The 16,980-nt window shown below is 44.1% G+C and overlaps 1 protein-coding gene across 1 annotated transcript in view; it reads right to left on the bottom strand.

Moving 5' to 3' along the window:
• bbs9 (Bardet-Biedl syndrome 9) overlaps positions 1 to 16,435 on the bottom strand; it is a 149,337-nt gene extending 132,902 nt beyond the window's left edge. The window contains exons 1-7 of the mRNA XM_080857808.1: positions 16,337 to 16,435; positions 14,410 to 14,530; positions 13,977 to 14,127; positions 11,526 to 11,590; positions 8,300 to 8,413; positions 3,284 to 3,458; positions 1 to 25 (exon numbers count right to left, since the gene is read on the bottom strand). The exon at positions 1 to 25 is cut by the window's left edge and continues 60 nt beyond it. Coding sequence (XP_080713934.1) covers positions 1 to 25; positions 3,284 to 3,458; positions 8,300 to 8,413; positions 11,526 to 11,590; positions 13,977 to 14,127; positions 14,410 to 14,521 — 642 coding nt within the window. The 5' untranslated portion in view covers positions 14,522 to 14,530; positions 16,337 to 16,435. The remainder of the gene's footprint in view (positions 26 to 3,283; positions 3,459 to 8,299; positions 8,414 to 11,525; positions 11,591 to 13,976; positions 14,128 to 14,409; positions 14,531 to 16,336) is intronic.
• Between the last annotated feature and the right edge of the window lie 545 nt (positions 16,436 to 16,980).

The raw sequence follows: 16,980 nt of genomic DNA, 5'->3' as shown, positions 1-16,980 counted from the left end.
AGTGGCCACGGCCAGCGTCTCATACCTGCAGCAAGAGAAGCCCCAGTCAGCTCGATGAGGACAATCTGCAGACGCTTCATTAAAGATATACAATGTGCAGCCGCGTACTACTGTTTCTGTCAAATTTTTCAAACATTTGCAGTTAATATCCACCCATCTGTTAGCTGAGCACAAACCATCCATGACCAATCAGCTCTGGCAGCCTGACGTGAGCCGCAAATGATTTTTTCGCCCAATTCTGGTAGCTGAAGCACTGGCATTGATAACCGTGGCCTGCTTAGTGTTGTGGACAGGGCCTGACGACTGTAAACGCTTTAGCCTGGCACCACGCTATGCGCTGGATACCTTCAGCGTGACTGGGAGTGTGAGGGGAACAGAGCTGATGGTTTCTCTTCTCTCTCTCTCTCTCTCTCTCTCTCTCTCTCTCTCTCTCTCTCTCTCTCTGTCTCTCTCTCTCTCTCTATGTCTCTCTCTCTCTCTGTCTCTCTCTGTCTCTCTCTGTCTCTCTCTGTCTCTCTCTGTCTCTCTGTCTCTCGCCGCCGCTGACCGGTCGAGAGTCGACTGAGAGCTTGGTGCACGGAGGGCTTAAGCAAGCGCAGCTGAGGCCTGAGTTGCTCAATGTTGACCCGTCCAAACGCTGGGAGTCACTAACGTTCCATATGAGAAGTCCTGAAGGGCCTGATTATTCAGCGCCATGCGCCCTTAGTGTGTGCAGGCATTCAGCGGGGCGTGCGGACCGGCCATCCCACGGGGAGCGCTCACACTGCGTGTGTGTTTGTGTGTTTATGTTTTGTGAAAAATGTGAAGTTGGGTGTGTGTGTTCTGCATATGTGTGTGTGTGTGTGTGTGTGTGTGTGTGTGTGTGTGTGTGTGTGTGTGTGTGTGTGTGTGTGTGTGTGAGAAAGTGTGGGAACGTGTGGCGCACATGTGTGGGGATGTGTGGGTGGCTGGGATTTTTTGGATGGAAAAAAAAAAGAAAGAGAATTCTGAAGGAGTGAGACTTTCCAAAGCTATCATAACGTGAACGTGAGTAATGTTATGGAAACCAGAGGGAACACGCCAAAATGAAGAGTGCACCTTTCTCCAAGTACACACACGCGCACACACAGGCAGCCATTTTGTTATTTCAATCAATATGCAGCATGTTTCAGGAGCGACGTGGCCAAGCATGAACCGTGAAAAGAAAAACACAGCTTCTTTTCCTTTCCCCAGGTAGGACCAGGTAACCAGACGACCCCACATGCACACACAGGCAAAACCACACACGGCTCGAAACCAAGAAAAGCCAACAAGGGTCTAATGCTGGACTAACACTGGTCATACAGGCATCCCATTTCTACGGAAACCTCTGAGGGACATTTCACCCCTATGGTGCCAAAGGCCCTGCTAGGAGCAGGGCCTGGCTACCGGTGGTCTGATGGCGGAGATGGAGGTGGTGGTGGATGCAGAGTGGGTGGAGCAGGACGACAGGAGTGTGCAGAGGTGGAAACAGAGTGGGGGTATCATTCAACAGCCAGCAGTGGACGTCCCGCCAGAGGAAACAGCGCCGAGTCATTTATATGAAAGAGGATCCTGGGCCGAGCTGGCACAATGTGCACACACACATCAAACCCCCTCTATCCAAACCCCGCGCTGCTGAGAAAAACAACTTTACAGGCTAAATAAACTCCCTGGGCTTGCAGAATTTTCTCCAGACCTGATTTATGCTACGCAGGGCCCGGTCGAGGACATAGCCGCCCGCGAGACGTTTTTACAGTTAAGGCTCGACTCGGATTAGACAAACCCCCGCAATAAAACGCGGAATTCCACCTCGGTCTCAAAAACCGGCCCGACGCATGAACTCAGGACGAGGGGAGATCTTTTCCCCTAATTATTTTTACTGGAATTAATATATACAGTCTGCGCGGCCAGAGAGGTGAGGTCAGCATTTCCAGCGTGCTATCTCATCTGGAGATTCTCCCGATATGGAAAAGGCCTGGTGTCATGTATGAAAGCTTGCATAATAAACAGCTCGTATCCTATATTTCCTCCGTCGCTTCCTCTATCTCCGCTGGACGGTCTGGCCGTCTCCTCGCCTGTTTGGGAATGAAACACGACTCCTTATTGTGAGCCGGCGATGAGCGAGGGAGCAGGAAAAATAAACGGCCACTCCAACGCCCCGGCGATCAATGAGTGGAAATTTCATTAGGACGCGAAAACGTTCACTTATCGCTGGCCTAACCAGACTCAGCTGTGGAAATAGCCCCGCTGCTGTTGAGCGGGCCGCACAACACCCAATCTGCCATCTGCAGTATCCAATATCCACTATTTTTACCCGCTCTTTCTCCGCTCTCCTCCTTCTCTCCTCCCCAGCACCCCTCCCTACCTCCCTTCCTCCCTCCCCTCCGCTCACATGCCCTCTTATTTAAACATGCTGGAGGATGGCGGATGTGGTCAGTGGCATGAGATGGAAAATGAACATGGCCTCCCGTTCCCTGTGCCACAGGCCCATTTAAACGGCCTGGCCTGGAGGAGGGAGTGTATCTGCCTCTGTCTCAGGAGCTCCCAGTCGTCCCCTTCCTGTCCCTGACCATCTTTCTTTGCTTCTGCTCAGTCTTTCCATCACTGCCCATGTTGGTCAGTTTCTCCTCCTCCAGCCATTTCTCTCCACTACCTCTTCCTCTCCTCTCCTCTCCTCTCCTCTCCTCTCCTCTCCTCCCTCTCCCTCTCCCTCTCCCTCTCCCTCTCTATGTCTGTGTGCATCATCATAGGGAAACTCCAGTCCAGACAAATGCACTGCTGAGAGGAAGAGGGTGGAGTTTCATGTAGCGCAGAGGCAAGAGGCATAGGCATGTCCATGTCGAGAGCTCAAGAGCTCTCCTGAGCAGCGTTCTGGTGTTCTAAGGGTAATGCATTCGGAGAAGCTTACCTTTCTCCAAGGCTTATGGAGGAGAGCTGACGAAACACAGATAGAGAGATGAAACCAAATGCCCAATGGCAACTGTGAGGATTTGATGTTGTTGTGGCTTTGGAGGTAGTGGTTAGTGGCTTGTGGAAGTGGGGGGGACAGGGGCCATGGGATAGAGAGGATTTGCATGCATCCTCAACCGTCCGGACAGTCACCTGTCTGTGTGTGTGTGTGTGCATGTGTGTGTGTGTGTGTCTCTGTGTGTGTGTGTCTCTGTGTGTGTGTGTGTGTGTGTGTGTGTGTGTGTGTGTGTGTGTGTGTGTGTGTGTGTGTGTGTGTGTGTGTGTGTGTGTGTGTGTGTGTGTGTGCGTAGCAGAGGACAGAGAGGGTCTGTACCTGTAGCTCTCCACCTGGCGGGCGGAGGAGACGGTGATGAAGGTGTCTGTGTGGGCGCAGTAGCACAACGGCCCCGGCAGCAAGAAGCCAGGCAGGAAGCGGCCAAAGGCGTAGCTCTCCTGCTCGAAGAACATCAGCATCCCATCCATCGACTGGATGCAGATGAAGTGATGACCTGTAAAACACACACCAAATGAATTGGACTAGACCAAAACAAAAAGACTTTTTACTTTTTTTTCAGCCTCTAATAGAATACTTCCATTTACTGCCAAGTCTCTACACACAACTACAGTGCCCTCCACAATTATTGGCACCCTTAGTAAATGTGACCAAAACAGGCTATGAAAAAATATATCTTTGCTGTTTATCATCTTGGTCTTTCCCTCAAAATATTCACAAAAATCTTACCTTTTAATCGTAGTAAAATTCTTGAAAGTATTTCTTTTTTTGACATTACATAAAATATTTTTCTCCAAAACATGGGTGCCACAATTATTGCCACCCCTAGAAAATCCTATAATTAAAATGTAACTGAAGTATATTACCAGTCATGTTTTACATTTTTGAGTTCACCTGTTTCATAAGTGGTCAACCATGGCTTCCTGCTTCACAGAGGTATAAATATGAGGTGACACAGGCCAAATACACTTAGTCATTCATCAAGATGGGAAAGACAAAAGAACTCAGTGTCAAAGTGCGACAAAAAGTTGTTGAGCTGCTGAAATCCAGATTTAGGGAAATAAGAAAATATCTAAACAGTTGGAAATACCCACTTCCACAATCAGGGCAATAGTTAAGAAGTTAAAAGCGACAGGAGATGTAAGGAATCAGCCTGGAAGAGGACCTATCTGTAAATTGACCCTTCGCACCGTGAGGAGGATGGTTCGACTGGTAAAAGAATCTCCAAGGATCACAGCTGGATAATTGCAGAGGTTAGTTAAGTCCTGAGGTCAGAAAGTCTCCAGAACTACCATCAGACTGCACCTACATCACCACAAGTTGTTTTTGAGGGTTATCAGAAAAAAGCCTCTGCTGTCAATCAACAACAAACTCAAGTGCCTACAGTTTGCCAAATGTAAGTCAGACTTTTATATTAGAGTTATATGGTCAGATGAGACCAAAATAAGGCTTCTTGGCAACAAACATCTAAGGTGGGTTTGGCGTAGACAGAAAGATAGCACCCCATACCCACTTTGAAGTATGGTGGCGGATCTCTGATGTTGTGGGGCTGTTTTTCTTCCAAAGGCCCTGGACATCTTGTTAGGATACATGGTATCATGTACTACATCAAATACCAGCAGATATTAAATAAAAACCTAACAGTCCCCCTCTAGGAAGCTTAAAATGGGCCGTGGTTGGACCTCCAAGCAGGACAATGATCCGAAGCACACCTTAACAACACAAAAATGGTTCACCGACAGCACAACAAAGGTTTTGCCATGGCCATCACAGTCCCGAGACCTAAACCCCATAGAAAATCTGTGGGAAGAGCAAAAGCCGAATCTGCAAATGTGTTGACCTCAGAATCTGAAGGATCTGCAGAGATACTGTATGTAGGAATGGTCTCAGGTCTGTGCCATGTGTTCACCAACCTCATCACGCATTATAGGAGAAGACTTGGAGCTGTTATCTTGGCAAAGAGAGGCTGCTCAAAACATTAAATTAAGGGGTGCCAATAATTGTGGCACACCTGTTTAGGAGAATAGTATGTATTTAATGAAAAGGTAAGATATTTGTGAATATTTTGAGTGAAAGACAAAGAGGATAAACAGCAAACAAATATTTTTTTCATAGCCTGTTTTGGTGACATTCACTAAGGGTGCCAATAATTGCGGAGGGCACTGTATGAACCCTTTGCAGCACAGGGGTCAGTGGCCAGTGGCAACGCTAACACATTCACTTGATTTGCACCACCAATTTCACCCTGTCCCTCCTCCACCCGTGGCCCTCCAGGCTGCTGGGTTACAGGCCATGCATTATGTGTGGGGCCAAGCTGGGCCCCCCTGATCACTTCCTCCTGCTGAATCTGATATGTGCATTAACACCTCCCCACATCGGCTGGGCCCCGTCCCACCAGGGCCATACTTTTAGACTAACAGTGTTTATAGAACGCGTGGCACCCAGTCAAATCTGCACTTTATGGCACAGAAAATGAGAGTCGGTTCTGCTGTGAGAAAAAAAAAAGTCCTCACAATGTGCCATAAAAAGAGAGAGGGAGAGAGGGAGGGAGAGCGAGAGGTATAGAGAGAGAGAGAGAGAGAGAGAGAGAGAGAGCGAGAGAGAGAGAGAGAGAGAGAGAGAGAGAGTGGGGACGGGATAGAGAAAGTATTTGACAGAAGAGCTGTAATTAGGCCTCTATGCGCTATTAAAAATCACACACTCATCAACAGGGGTCACTGAGAACCACCGACAGAGCAGACGTGCCTACACACACACACACACACACACACACACCCCCACACACACACACCCACGCACAGACACACACACCCCCCCACACACACACACACACCACAGACACATACAATACCCATGTGGGCAATAAGTGTATTATGGCGAGTGTGGAGTGGGCATATGTGTGTCTGAGTAATTGAGTGTAAAAGGGTAAAGCATGTGTGTGCTTTATATGTGGTGGAGAGCAGGAGGGAGCCAAAGCAAAAGCCATTAAGAGAGAAAGAGGGGAAAAAAGGGATAATTTGCATATGTGTGTTTGTGTCCGTGTGTGTGTGTGTGTGTGAGAGAGAGAGAAAGAATTAGAGAGGAAGCGCATATGCATAATCATAATCATATGTACACATGTGTGGGAGTAGGTTTGTGTGTGTTTGTGTGTGTGTGTGTGTGTTTTAGTGCGTGTGTTTGTGTGTGTGTGTGTGTGTGCGTGTGTACAATGGCAGGTCTCCAGCTACCACTCTAAGTAGTATAATTGCAGGGCAGGGCTGGCGTTTGGGTCAGAACATGGCCACCCAGCAGTCTCTCTGCACGCAGCCTGCGTGGGCCGCTCCTGTCCGTCCCCTATCCGTCCATTCAGCACCTGCAGCCGGGCCCCTGCTCCACCCCGGGCCCGTGGGGCCCCCAGCCAGAGCCACGCTGACAGGGCCTGGCCTTTCTCCTGCACTTGGAGATCCACTAATGCACTTCCATTAATATGATTATAAAACACAGCGGGGCCTTTACGTTCACTGTTAGAAGGGGGCCAGTGCCTCCAGAGCTTCTTCAGAGCATTTAGGCACTCAAATTTCACTCTAAATCCCATTCGCTCTGTCCAAAACACACAGACACACACACTCACACACACACACACACAGACACACACACCCACACCCACACACACACACACACACACACACACACACACACACTCACCCACAGAAAGAGAAAGAAACAGAGAAAAAGAGAGAAGAATAGCGAGCAACAGCTGTTTGTCATGGCCAATAAACTAAAAGGCCCTGCAGTCTAAGTACTTGGTATTGCTCTGTTGGTTAAGCATGTCAAAAATCTATCTTGGCAAAGTTACATACAGTTCTTCAATAAACTACTCCTCTTTCCTCAGAGCCATTTCTTCTGTCTTCATTCAGAGCGTGTATCGGTAGGGGTGAACTTGGCTTGCTGATGATGAGAGTGAGGAGATCAAGTAGACTCTACTTAGTAGAGGGATGAAAGGGCTCAGAGGAGAGGTTAGGCTGCCCCCTGGTGGTTCCTAATATGATTACAACCATGGGGGGAACTAAGACCCAAGATCCGCTTAAGGAACTGTAGGGCACGGGCTTTATTTATAGGAGTGTTATTTTAATCCATCCTCTTCATCCAAATAAGGGAGGATCAAAGACACGGCACACTCCGAAAAGGAGGTTAATGAAAAGAGAGCATGCAGGAGGAAGAAAGAGCGAGAGAAAGAGAGAGAGAGGAACAGAAAAAAAGACAGAGAGAAAGAGAGAAAGTAAACGCTACAGGACTGAAATGGCAAAGCCAAACGTGATCTTTTTATGATCGTTCACACTTAGGTGTGTCCAGAAATTTTAAAAAAAGAAATACGAGAAAAAAAAACGGGAAAATTCTTTCCCTCAATCTTCATGGCCTCCAAGAAAAGCAGCTTTAAACATCTCCTCTAATAAAAACTAATTCATATCCGAGGCCCTTTGCTGGCTCAGACGCCCTTTTAAAGGGTTCAGGGATTTGTGTAAAGCAAAAAAACCACACACACCTTTAATGAAATAAGGGCCATATTGTTGAGGGGGAGTGGAGTGGCAGGAACAAACCCATGTCGGTGTCATGCTTGAATAAAGAGGCTGCCTTAGGAACAGGCCCTCTTTTCACCAGCGCAGCCAAAGTCGGAGAATTTGCCCTGGCACAGGCAATGGTGCGCATGCTTACGAGCATGTAAGTGTGTGTATGTGTGTGTGTGTGTGTGTGTGTGTGTCCTGTGATATGACGCATTAGCGTCCTGTATGTGTGTGGGCACATGTGTGTGTGGAAAGTTGGTTCTGAGTTGATTTGGTGCCCGGGGCGCTCCTGTCTAGGGGCATGTCTTCCTTTTGGGGGATGTGAGCAGACACACGTTAACCTGGGCTTCTGCCCCTCCCGCCCATCCTGCCCCACTCTACATTACATGACAAGCTGCAGCCTGATGAGGTGTTTTGGCCTGCTTGCTGTTATTTTAGCCTAAGCACTGGACCAGCATCCAAACGCCAGTCAGGAGTTTCAAGGGCTGAATCACTGAATACTTTCAGAACTCCTAACTACACATGAAAGTCATGGGAGACCACCTTATATGGAGGTGTACAGTGAGCGTTTTATAGGGATTAGAACGTCAGTAAATGTGAGTAAATGTGTAAAGCTAATGGTCTGTGTCTGTGTCTGTGTCTGTGTCTGTGTCTGTGTCTGTGTCTGTGTCTGTGTCTGTGTCTGTGTCTGTGTCTGTGTCTGTGTCTGTGTCTGTGTCTGTGTGAGAACGAGTGCATAGGTAAATACATTTGTGTGTATGTACGAGGTAGTATATGTTTTTGAGGATCCCTCTACCTGTGACTCCTCCAAAAGGCCCGTATGTCATGTTGCAGGCCGTGCGCTGCAGGTTGTGCTCATACACCAAGCGTAGTTGATACTGGTCACCATGCTCAACATTTCCTGCCAATCCTGTAGGGAGACAAAAGGACAGAAATGCAGGAAGTGATATTTCAATAGCAGTGTTTGACATTATACATCTTTGATGTATCTATGAAGAGCTTCAAATGCTATCAAGTACCTTGGGATGGATCTTCTTCCTGCGAAATTCTCAACTTTTAACCTTTTAATCTTGGAGTGATTTCCATCCATTCTTGTTTTAAATTATGACACAGTTGTTGTGTGGCAATTTCATTATGTTGATGACAAATGTTCATGCTACTGATTTTTTAAACATAGCTATTTGTAATCCAAGTTCAAGTTCAAGATTGCTTTATTAGCATGAATGTCATTTAGACAGTATTGCCAAAGCTCAATACAAAACATATATGTAATATAAAAAGATATTACAACATACAAACATATAGATAGAGTGACCTTATGTGTGTGTGTGTGTGTGTGTGTGTGTGTGTGTGTGTGTGTGTGTGTGTGTGTGTGTGTGTGTGTGTGTGTGTGTGTGTGTGTGTGTGTGTGTGTGCCGGGTGGGTTTCTGTGGGTGAGTGTGTGGAAGTAAGTGTGTGTGTTGAACATAGATGTGAGTTAACACATAGATACCCTCACGCTGTCACATTTTGACACATATTGTGCTGCTAGAGCCGCTGATGGCCCTTCCCCAAGGAGTATTATAATTTTGTCCTCATCTGTGAAATTCCTAAAATTTGCAATTTTGTTTTCAATTTTGGGGAAGAAGACCTGTCTTAGGTCTTCATACTTGTTGCAGTATAGGAGAATCCCCTTTTCCTTACTGCTATAAAATACACAGGAGTCACACTCACATTAAACAGAACAGAATACTGGGTTCCCAGCTAGTGTTGGTGAGTGGGCTGGACTTCCTGTCTACCACTACATCTAGGATTTTTAGTAATAGAATTTCATACGGTAAGTCTTTTATATATCAACTAAGTAATAACAAACTAATAAGTATAATGGTCATGAATCAAACAAATAACACGATGCCTCCACTAATGGAAATGCTATACCAGTGTACCTGGCAGGGAATATGCAAATCCACAGTTATAGATACAATGGGAGCAGTAATGGAAAAGAGTAGCTCCTATTACCAGTGCTTTTAGTCGCACTAAAAATAATTGATGAGCACACTCTGATGGAATTTTTTAACAAATAGGCGACATTTATTTTCCCTTTACTGTACAAATTAAATAAAGAAGGTGGATGTTGATTTATGAGCTGATGGTCACCTCATAAATCTAGCCCTTCATTGTGCCCCAGTTGAAAGTGATGCTGATTGTGAACTGAAAAGTTTTTATCTCGTTTTACTGATAAAGCAGAGCCAAATAGTCTATGACCCCTAATCCCACTAACTCTGATGTCCTTCATACACAAAAAGATAGTTAGAACCAGTGTTATTCCATCATCTTGTCTGAATTTTTATAAAGTGTCACTTAAGCCCTCTTGATGTATCACCAACTAAGTTTTTACTAAAAGTAATGGAATCTGTTGGGCCCTGTTTGCTTTTTTGTTTTTAACAGTTCCTTGTCAAACGGTTTTGTCCCTGATCACTAACTAATCTCGTTATACTGATAAAGCAGAGTCAATTAGTCCATGGACCCTAATCCCACTTACTCTGATTCATACATAAAAAGTTTTTGAAAAGTTTCAATCTGGTTTCCGAAATGTCACATCAGTTACCAACAACCTTGCAGCTGATGATGGCATGTGCTCAGTCCTTGTACTTCTGGACCTTAGCGAAACCGATCACAGTATCCTGTTAGACGGACTGAGGCATTGGGTGGGCCTGGTATGGCCTTAGAATGGCTTTCATCATATCTGTCAAATATGAGGTTCTATGTCTCTGTAAACAACTATGTCTCTACATTTTCTTCTGCTGAATATGGTGTTCCACGGGGGTCCGTCTTAGAACCAATTTTATTTAGTTTATACATGCTTCCTCTGGGGCCCATTATTCATAGACATGGTCTCTTTTTCTTTTTATGCTGACAATGTGCAGATTCATCTCCCTGTTAGATCATAAGATCCTGGTTTACTGAGTTAACTTAATGACTGCCATTGTGAAGGCAAAAACTGGATGTCAAATCATTTGCATCAGCTAAACTCAAACAAAACTAAGATCCTTGTCATCGGGTCGCAGCACAAGGCAAAACTATTTTAGCTTCTGCTGGTTCTGTGGATCATATCAAGCCTGTTCCAAAGAATCTTGGCGTCTGATTTGACAGTAATCTAAGTTTTGACGAGTATATCACAAAACTTGTGGAATCATGTTTTTATCTTCTAAGACATATTTCAAAAATAAGATCTATGTTAACTTTAAAAGACACAAGGCTAAACCAACACTGGACTGGTGCAATATAAACAAAGGGTATATTCTAGATTATACAACAGTTAGATCCGGTCAAACGATTGGTTAATGAATTAATTGGACAGGAGGTATTCTACGAGTGAGGATATCCTGGAACAACTCTTCCCCGCTAGCAGTCACTCCGCATTTGATATACACTCCATTCAAAGCGAGAGAGAAGAATCACAGGCAGTGATTGTATACCATAAGGTGAAGTTAGGATATGGACCAAATGGAAAAGGGGGAATGTACAAATGACCATGACGATAGGTGAATGTACACATGAACATGTAATATGACGATAGGTGAGTGTACACATGAACATGTAACATGAAGATAGATGAATGTACAAATGAACATGTAACAGGACGATAGGTGAGTGTACACATGAACATGTAACATGAGTGACGATAGGTGAGTGTACACATGAACATGTAACATGAAGATAGATGAATGTACACATGAACATGTAACATGACGATAGATGAGTGTACACATGAACATGTAACATGAGTGACGATAGGTGAGTGTACACATGAACATGTAACATGAAGATAGATGAATGTACACATGAACATGTAACATGACGATAGATGAGTGTACACATAAACATGTAACATGAAGATAGGTGAATGTACACATGAACATGTAACATGACGATAGGTGAGTGTACACATGAACATGTAACATGACCCTTTTGGTTTGGGACCAACACCAGGACAAGGCTCACCACATGAAACCACTGTATGGCACCTGATAATGGCTTACCTGACACGGCATAAACCGAGAGCTTTCTGGGATGCAGCACAGCTAGGTGAAGGAGTTCTGAACACCTGGAGGGAGACATAGCACCATAAGGGAAGAACAGGTCCCACTCTCTCTCTCTCAGAAACACTGTATCAGAGGAAACGGCAGGGCACAACGAAGCAGTGATGTGGGCAAAGATTTCCATGTGTGTGAAACAAGCGTGAGAGACAGAGAGCCAGGGAGGAGGGCATGAATAGCTCCCTGTATACGCCACACACCTAGGCAGGCTTGATCAATTGATCAATAATCCCTACCTCCTACTACCACAACCTCTGCATGGCCGCTGCAGGACTAGTGGGGTAGTTACAGTAAATAAGTAAGTAATGTGAGAGATCCATGTCAATCTCGATGAAGGAAGGGTGAGTGTTTGTACATGCATGCAAAGAGTGTGGCAAGGTTACAGGACCTAATTCTGCCAAGTTGTAGAGGTTAGATATCTATCTCGAGCAGACAAACGCTGATCTGCTTAAGCACCTCTTTAACCTATCTCAAATTTTTTCCAAGAACTGTGACCACTACTAACACCAAAACAGCACAGTGTCAGGCCATCAAGTGCTGAGCTTAAAGAGGGGAAACAGCTTCCCAGGCCAGCATGTTTGATCTGAGGTTTTCACATACCCTTGGTGGCTGTGCAGGCTGAACATTTCACGTCTCCCAGCCCAGAGACATTGTTTGGGGACATAAACAGGGAGAGAACCCTGGAGCTGTTTGGAACTGTGGCACCTCAACACAGAAGAGCACCAGATTTTGTTTTCAAAGGGTAAGGTCAGGCCGGTTCAGCATCTTTGGGCAAGGCACTTTGAGACAATGCTTACAATATGTCTCCAGCAAGGCCTTCATTTATTCCCGACGGTGGCAGTGACAGAAATGAATCACTCAATGAACCACAATGGGGGGGAGAAACAGCGAAACACAAGCAAACAGCCTGAGACCTTAAGGAACACACTCTGTGGAGAAGGTCTGGAAAGCAGCCAAGCTGAATCTGGAGGCCCTGTGTGCCCATGACAGACTACCATACTGACAAAACAATTCAAACCATCCCACCCTGTCTTTCATTCTTTCTTAAACACTCTGGAAAAATCCTCGTATTTTTCACAACATCAGTAGGCTACAAACTTGATTCAGGCAAATGGAATTCTAGGCAGCAAACAGCTGCAATGTCCAAAATACAATTTGAAATAAAATTGGGAATCAAACTCATGATCTTGTTGCTGTTAGCATCTCGCTATTCCAGTTGAGCCAGAGGAACAAAGTACTACGTTACAAAGCTTTAAAATGTTTTTTAAAAAAACACAGTAAGGCAACAAAGAAATCAAATGGAACTCTAGTACTTGGAACTGTAGTGGGGGATAATAATCACAGGTGACTGGGATGCTACTTGCATGAAATCATTGACAGTTTGCCAGGACGAGAATCTAGTGGGCAGGTGGGCAAAGAGGTTAACTGGATAAGCCAAACAGTGACTGGGTTATCGCAGGGTGACTGGAAGATTAGGCTAATTCGATCTGTATCAGGTGAACTGACTGTTTAATCTTAATGCATAGTGAATGCTGACAGTTAGAACATCATTTCCTCCCAACGATCAGTGCTCAAATGTACTTGTGAGGCCATCTTTTAAATCATGTTGGTTTGACTGTTTGATGTGCTGCCTTGCTGACTATAACTTTCTGTTGTGACCAGGTAAAATATTTTAAGTAATATTTTACTTCTGCGTGGCCCTGAAACTGCTGGATGGGGCTTGCAGTGATGGTTGACGCTTATTGATAACACCTGACATGGGTGAAAGACCCATTTTAGAAACCAGCAAGAGGTTATGTGGTAAATACAACAAAAGGAATTATAGCTCATGGCGTTAATATGATGTTGCTGTCACTAAAAAAACACCACGCAAAAAATGTCAGCTGAAATTAAGGCTTTAATTAATCAACAGTGGTGCTGGAATCTTTATCTATCCATTTGTCCCATGTTTTTACACACAATAAAGTACTAGGGGAAGTATTATGTGAGCTTCCTGTAACCCATATCAACAGCATGCTGTAATTACTATGTAAATAGAATGGCATAAAGCGTCCTTTTGGCTTTGATTTGTTCCTGCTATTCCTTCAGTGGGTTTAAACAGAGTAAAGCATATGTCGGTCATATTCTGAAGGGCTTTTTTCACATCTCCTCTTATCTATAATGATGACTTTATATTATTGCCAAAACTATCCTTCCAGCTCATCAAATTACTTTACTGAAGAAAAAAAAACCATAATATTCACTATTTATATGTATATTAATTAATATCAGTGATTTTATTTATTTATTTTGATCAGCATAGTTCTAAAAAAACGTTTAGTGATAATATGACTGATAATACGTCAAGCAGTTGGCAGGTGCCCTGACGCCATCAGCGGCGATGTTGTTACTTACGAAACAAACTTGCCCAGCTCCACCTGGATGATAGGGTCTCTGAGGTGCACCTCCAGCAGCTGGGCGTCCGCCTCCGACACCTCGCTGGGTGTAGACGGGTGAGGCAAGAAAATTCGCAGCATCCCCATATAGCTGCCCACCACAATTTTATCTGTACAGAAGAATTAAGTGCATAAGTGCATGCAGTCATAAGTACATGCAGCAAGTTGTTGACAGTCCAATCACAAAACAAGAACAGACAATCAACTCTAAGACAATAACATTAACAGCGATTTTAGGCTTACTTTACATTAAGAGGCCTAATTCATTGAAGCTACTTCAGCTTACATTTAAATGTATTATTTAGCAGACCATAATTAAAAAATCTCACTGGCTGTCTCTTCCCATGGAATCCCATTAACTGTATTAGTTCACTGTATCAATGCTTGCTCACCAAGCCCAGTTCCACTGTTGTCCACATCTCCCACACACAGGCAGCCCTGGTCGAACTCCTCGCCCTCTCCCAGGACTGTTGCCCACCAGTCCCTTGCTTTGAACAGAGACATGCTGGAGCTCTACACAACACAAGGAGAATAATTAATGGTAGGCTACTGGTAGGGTTTATTCATTGACAGGAGAGTTGGATCCTTTTAGCTGAACCAAAGTGGACAGCCACAGGCCTTAGGCTAATTGTTGCTTTTTAATTCTAGTTCACATTTAGAGCACACAGTTAGGCTATTTTAAATAGGACTAGCGGTATTTCACATTTACTACAAAACATTTAACACAAAACATCTTGTGTGAAGCTGACACACATGTATGTAGGCTATATGCAACTGATAACAAAGGAATTGATGGCAAAAGTTAAACAAGAGGTAAAGTGATAGGAACACAATGTTGCCAACAAGAATTTAAATAACCTAACCATTATTTATCCATAATTTAAATATATTCATTCATATTTAACAGTCTTTGGTGTGTCTGAAACTTGTTTATTGAAATATTGCTTCAGATGAGTTCTATTGCATCCAGCGAATCAGGAATCCCTCCTCAATGACACCTCATGCTAAGACCCCTACTGTGTGTCAAGGATCACTTCAAAAACCAGGTTATGTGGCAGGCATAGTCTTCTAGTGACTAGGCACTCATCCTCACACTATGCAAATGAATCATGTGACAGGGGATTTGGACACAGCACGCCAAGCTGCTTTCCTTATTGTTAACTGCTGAGCAGGTGGAATAGACAGCTAATCCAGAGGAGAGAGGACCCCTCAACAGAGAAAGAGAAAGAACTTGAGAGCAACATATACCTTAGATTATCATTCCCAATCCCAAGGCTTTTGTGTTCAACATATAACATATTGTTAGGATATGAAGATGACCAGGAATAATCCTGCAACACACCTCTGAACTGCCATGTTAATGAGACCGTGAAATCCCTCAGTCACTATCTGTTCATCAAGAGGGATTATCCAAGTATCTGCTCACAGATAGGAGATGGAAGACTTGTATGTCCTTCTACCGACAGTGTAAATGAGTGGGTATAAGCAGATTGCTTCGGATTCGGATGTTTAAAAGTGACCATTTGCAGATAGCAACTGAATATCCAATGGTATGCTTCATAACACAAGTGAAGAAGACGATTTAACAAGCTGAGAGAGTTTACTAATTTAACAAGCGATACTTACATAACTTGTCATCGCAAAGTTCATAAGAGCTTATCACCAACTTCCTGTCTCTTATTTGCTCATTCATACTTTTCTATTTTTCGCATCTTTTCGTCTTCGAAGCTGCTCTAGTAGTGAAGAACATAACAAGTTGTACAAGTAACACCTCTTGGGGGCTACCAAGCTAAACGTGGAAGTAACGTTAAACGTAAATGTTCGAATGGCTCAGCTTAAGCATGGGATTGTTCAATACTGCTGGTAGTAAATATTGTGTAGCTATCTACAAATGTAGCTTGCCAGCTGACAACTGCTGCAGATAGCCTAGGACCGACTAAAAAGACACTCAGATACTCACTGAACTCACAACCTACAGGCGTAGCTAGCCAGGTCCTCTCTTCAGGTGAATCAACATTGTATCAATAACTCATGCTACACCTCCAAATTAAGAGTTTGCTGTGTTTATGCAGGTTGGTTTCCGTTCACGATCATCACGATAGTGTGCGCGCACATAATTTCAGTAGCAGGCAGATAATAACGGTGTTAATTAGCCATCGCTAACGGTATTTAGCGAGCTTGCTAAATTAAGTGGCTTGAGGCAAGGACTATCACAACCTGTGGAAATTAACATTAGGCTAGCAACATATGGGATAAGTCGTTACATTGTCAAACTTGTGGGGTTATCCATGTATTATGCATGAGACCAAAACTACTCACCGTTTAAACTCGACTGATTCCGATTAATTTAATCCTAAAGGCTGTTTCGTAGAAATCACATAGCTATCGCTGCCATGTCTCAAGCAACTAACGTGAAGCCATCTCCCTGTTGTCATGGCAGTAGCAAAAGCTAGAGGTGTGCGCAGAAACGGATGTGGCAAGGCACAGTCTTGCCATATGGGAAATGGAGTCAATGTATTCCTTTTGCGACTAGGGCTTCCATACAGAACAGTGCCAGGAGCAACTTCTAATATTAGTATTTCCTAGATAAATAACATCTGTAATAGGTGCAGTATGCATTTTTTTTTTAAACTAAATTTCTGTATACAAGCAATTCTATTAAAACGCTTTTATGGGAACAGGGGAAGAAAGCAAATACATGACAACAACGTGTACACCCTGCCAGCATCATATATTCAGCACACTACTGCTGTAGTTCTTGCCATAGATAGCCGGCATTAGAGTAATTTTTTTAATTAAGGTTAAAAGTCTATGATCACCAGTGTTGTTATTTTATAGGCTACTGTAGAATTAGCCTACTTCCTTCACAAAGAATGTTTCTGGCATTCAAGAAGATCTTTCTGTTGTTTCTCAGTAGTTTTTAATGAGAATATATTTGTTTTCAGGTTATTGACTACATCCTC

Source organism: Sprattus sprattus, assembly GCF_963457725.1.
Source record: "Sprattus sprattus genome assembly, chromosome: 19".
NCBI classification, from domain to species: domain Eukaryota; kingdom Metazoa; phylum Chordata; class Actinopteri; order Clupeiformes; family Clupeidae; genus Sprattus; species Sprattus sprattus.
This window is presented reverse-complemented; position numbering and strand designations above follow the sequence as displayed.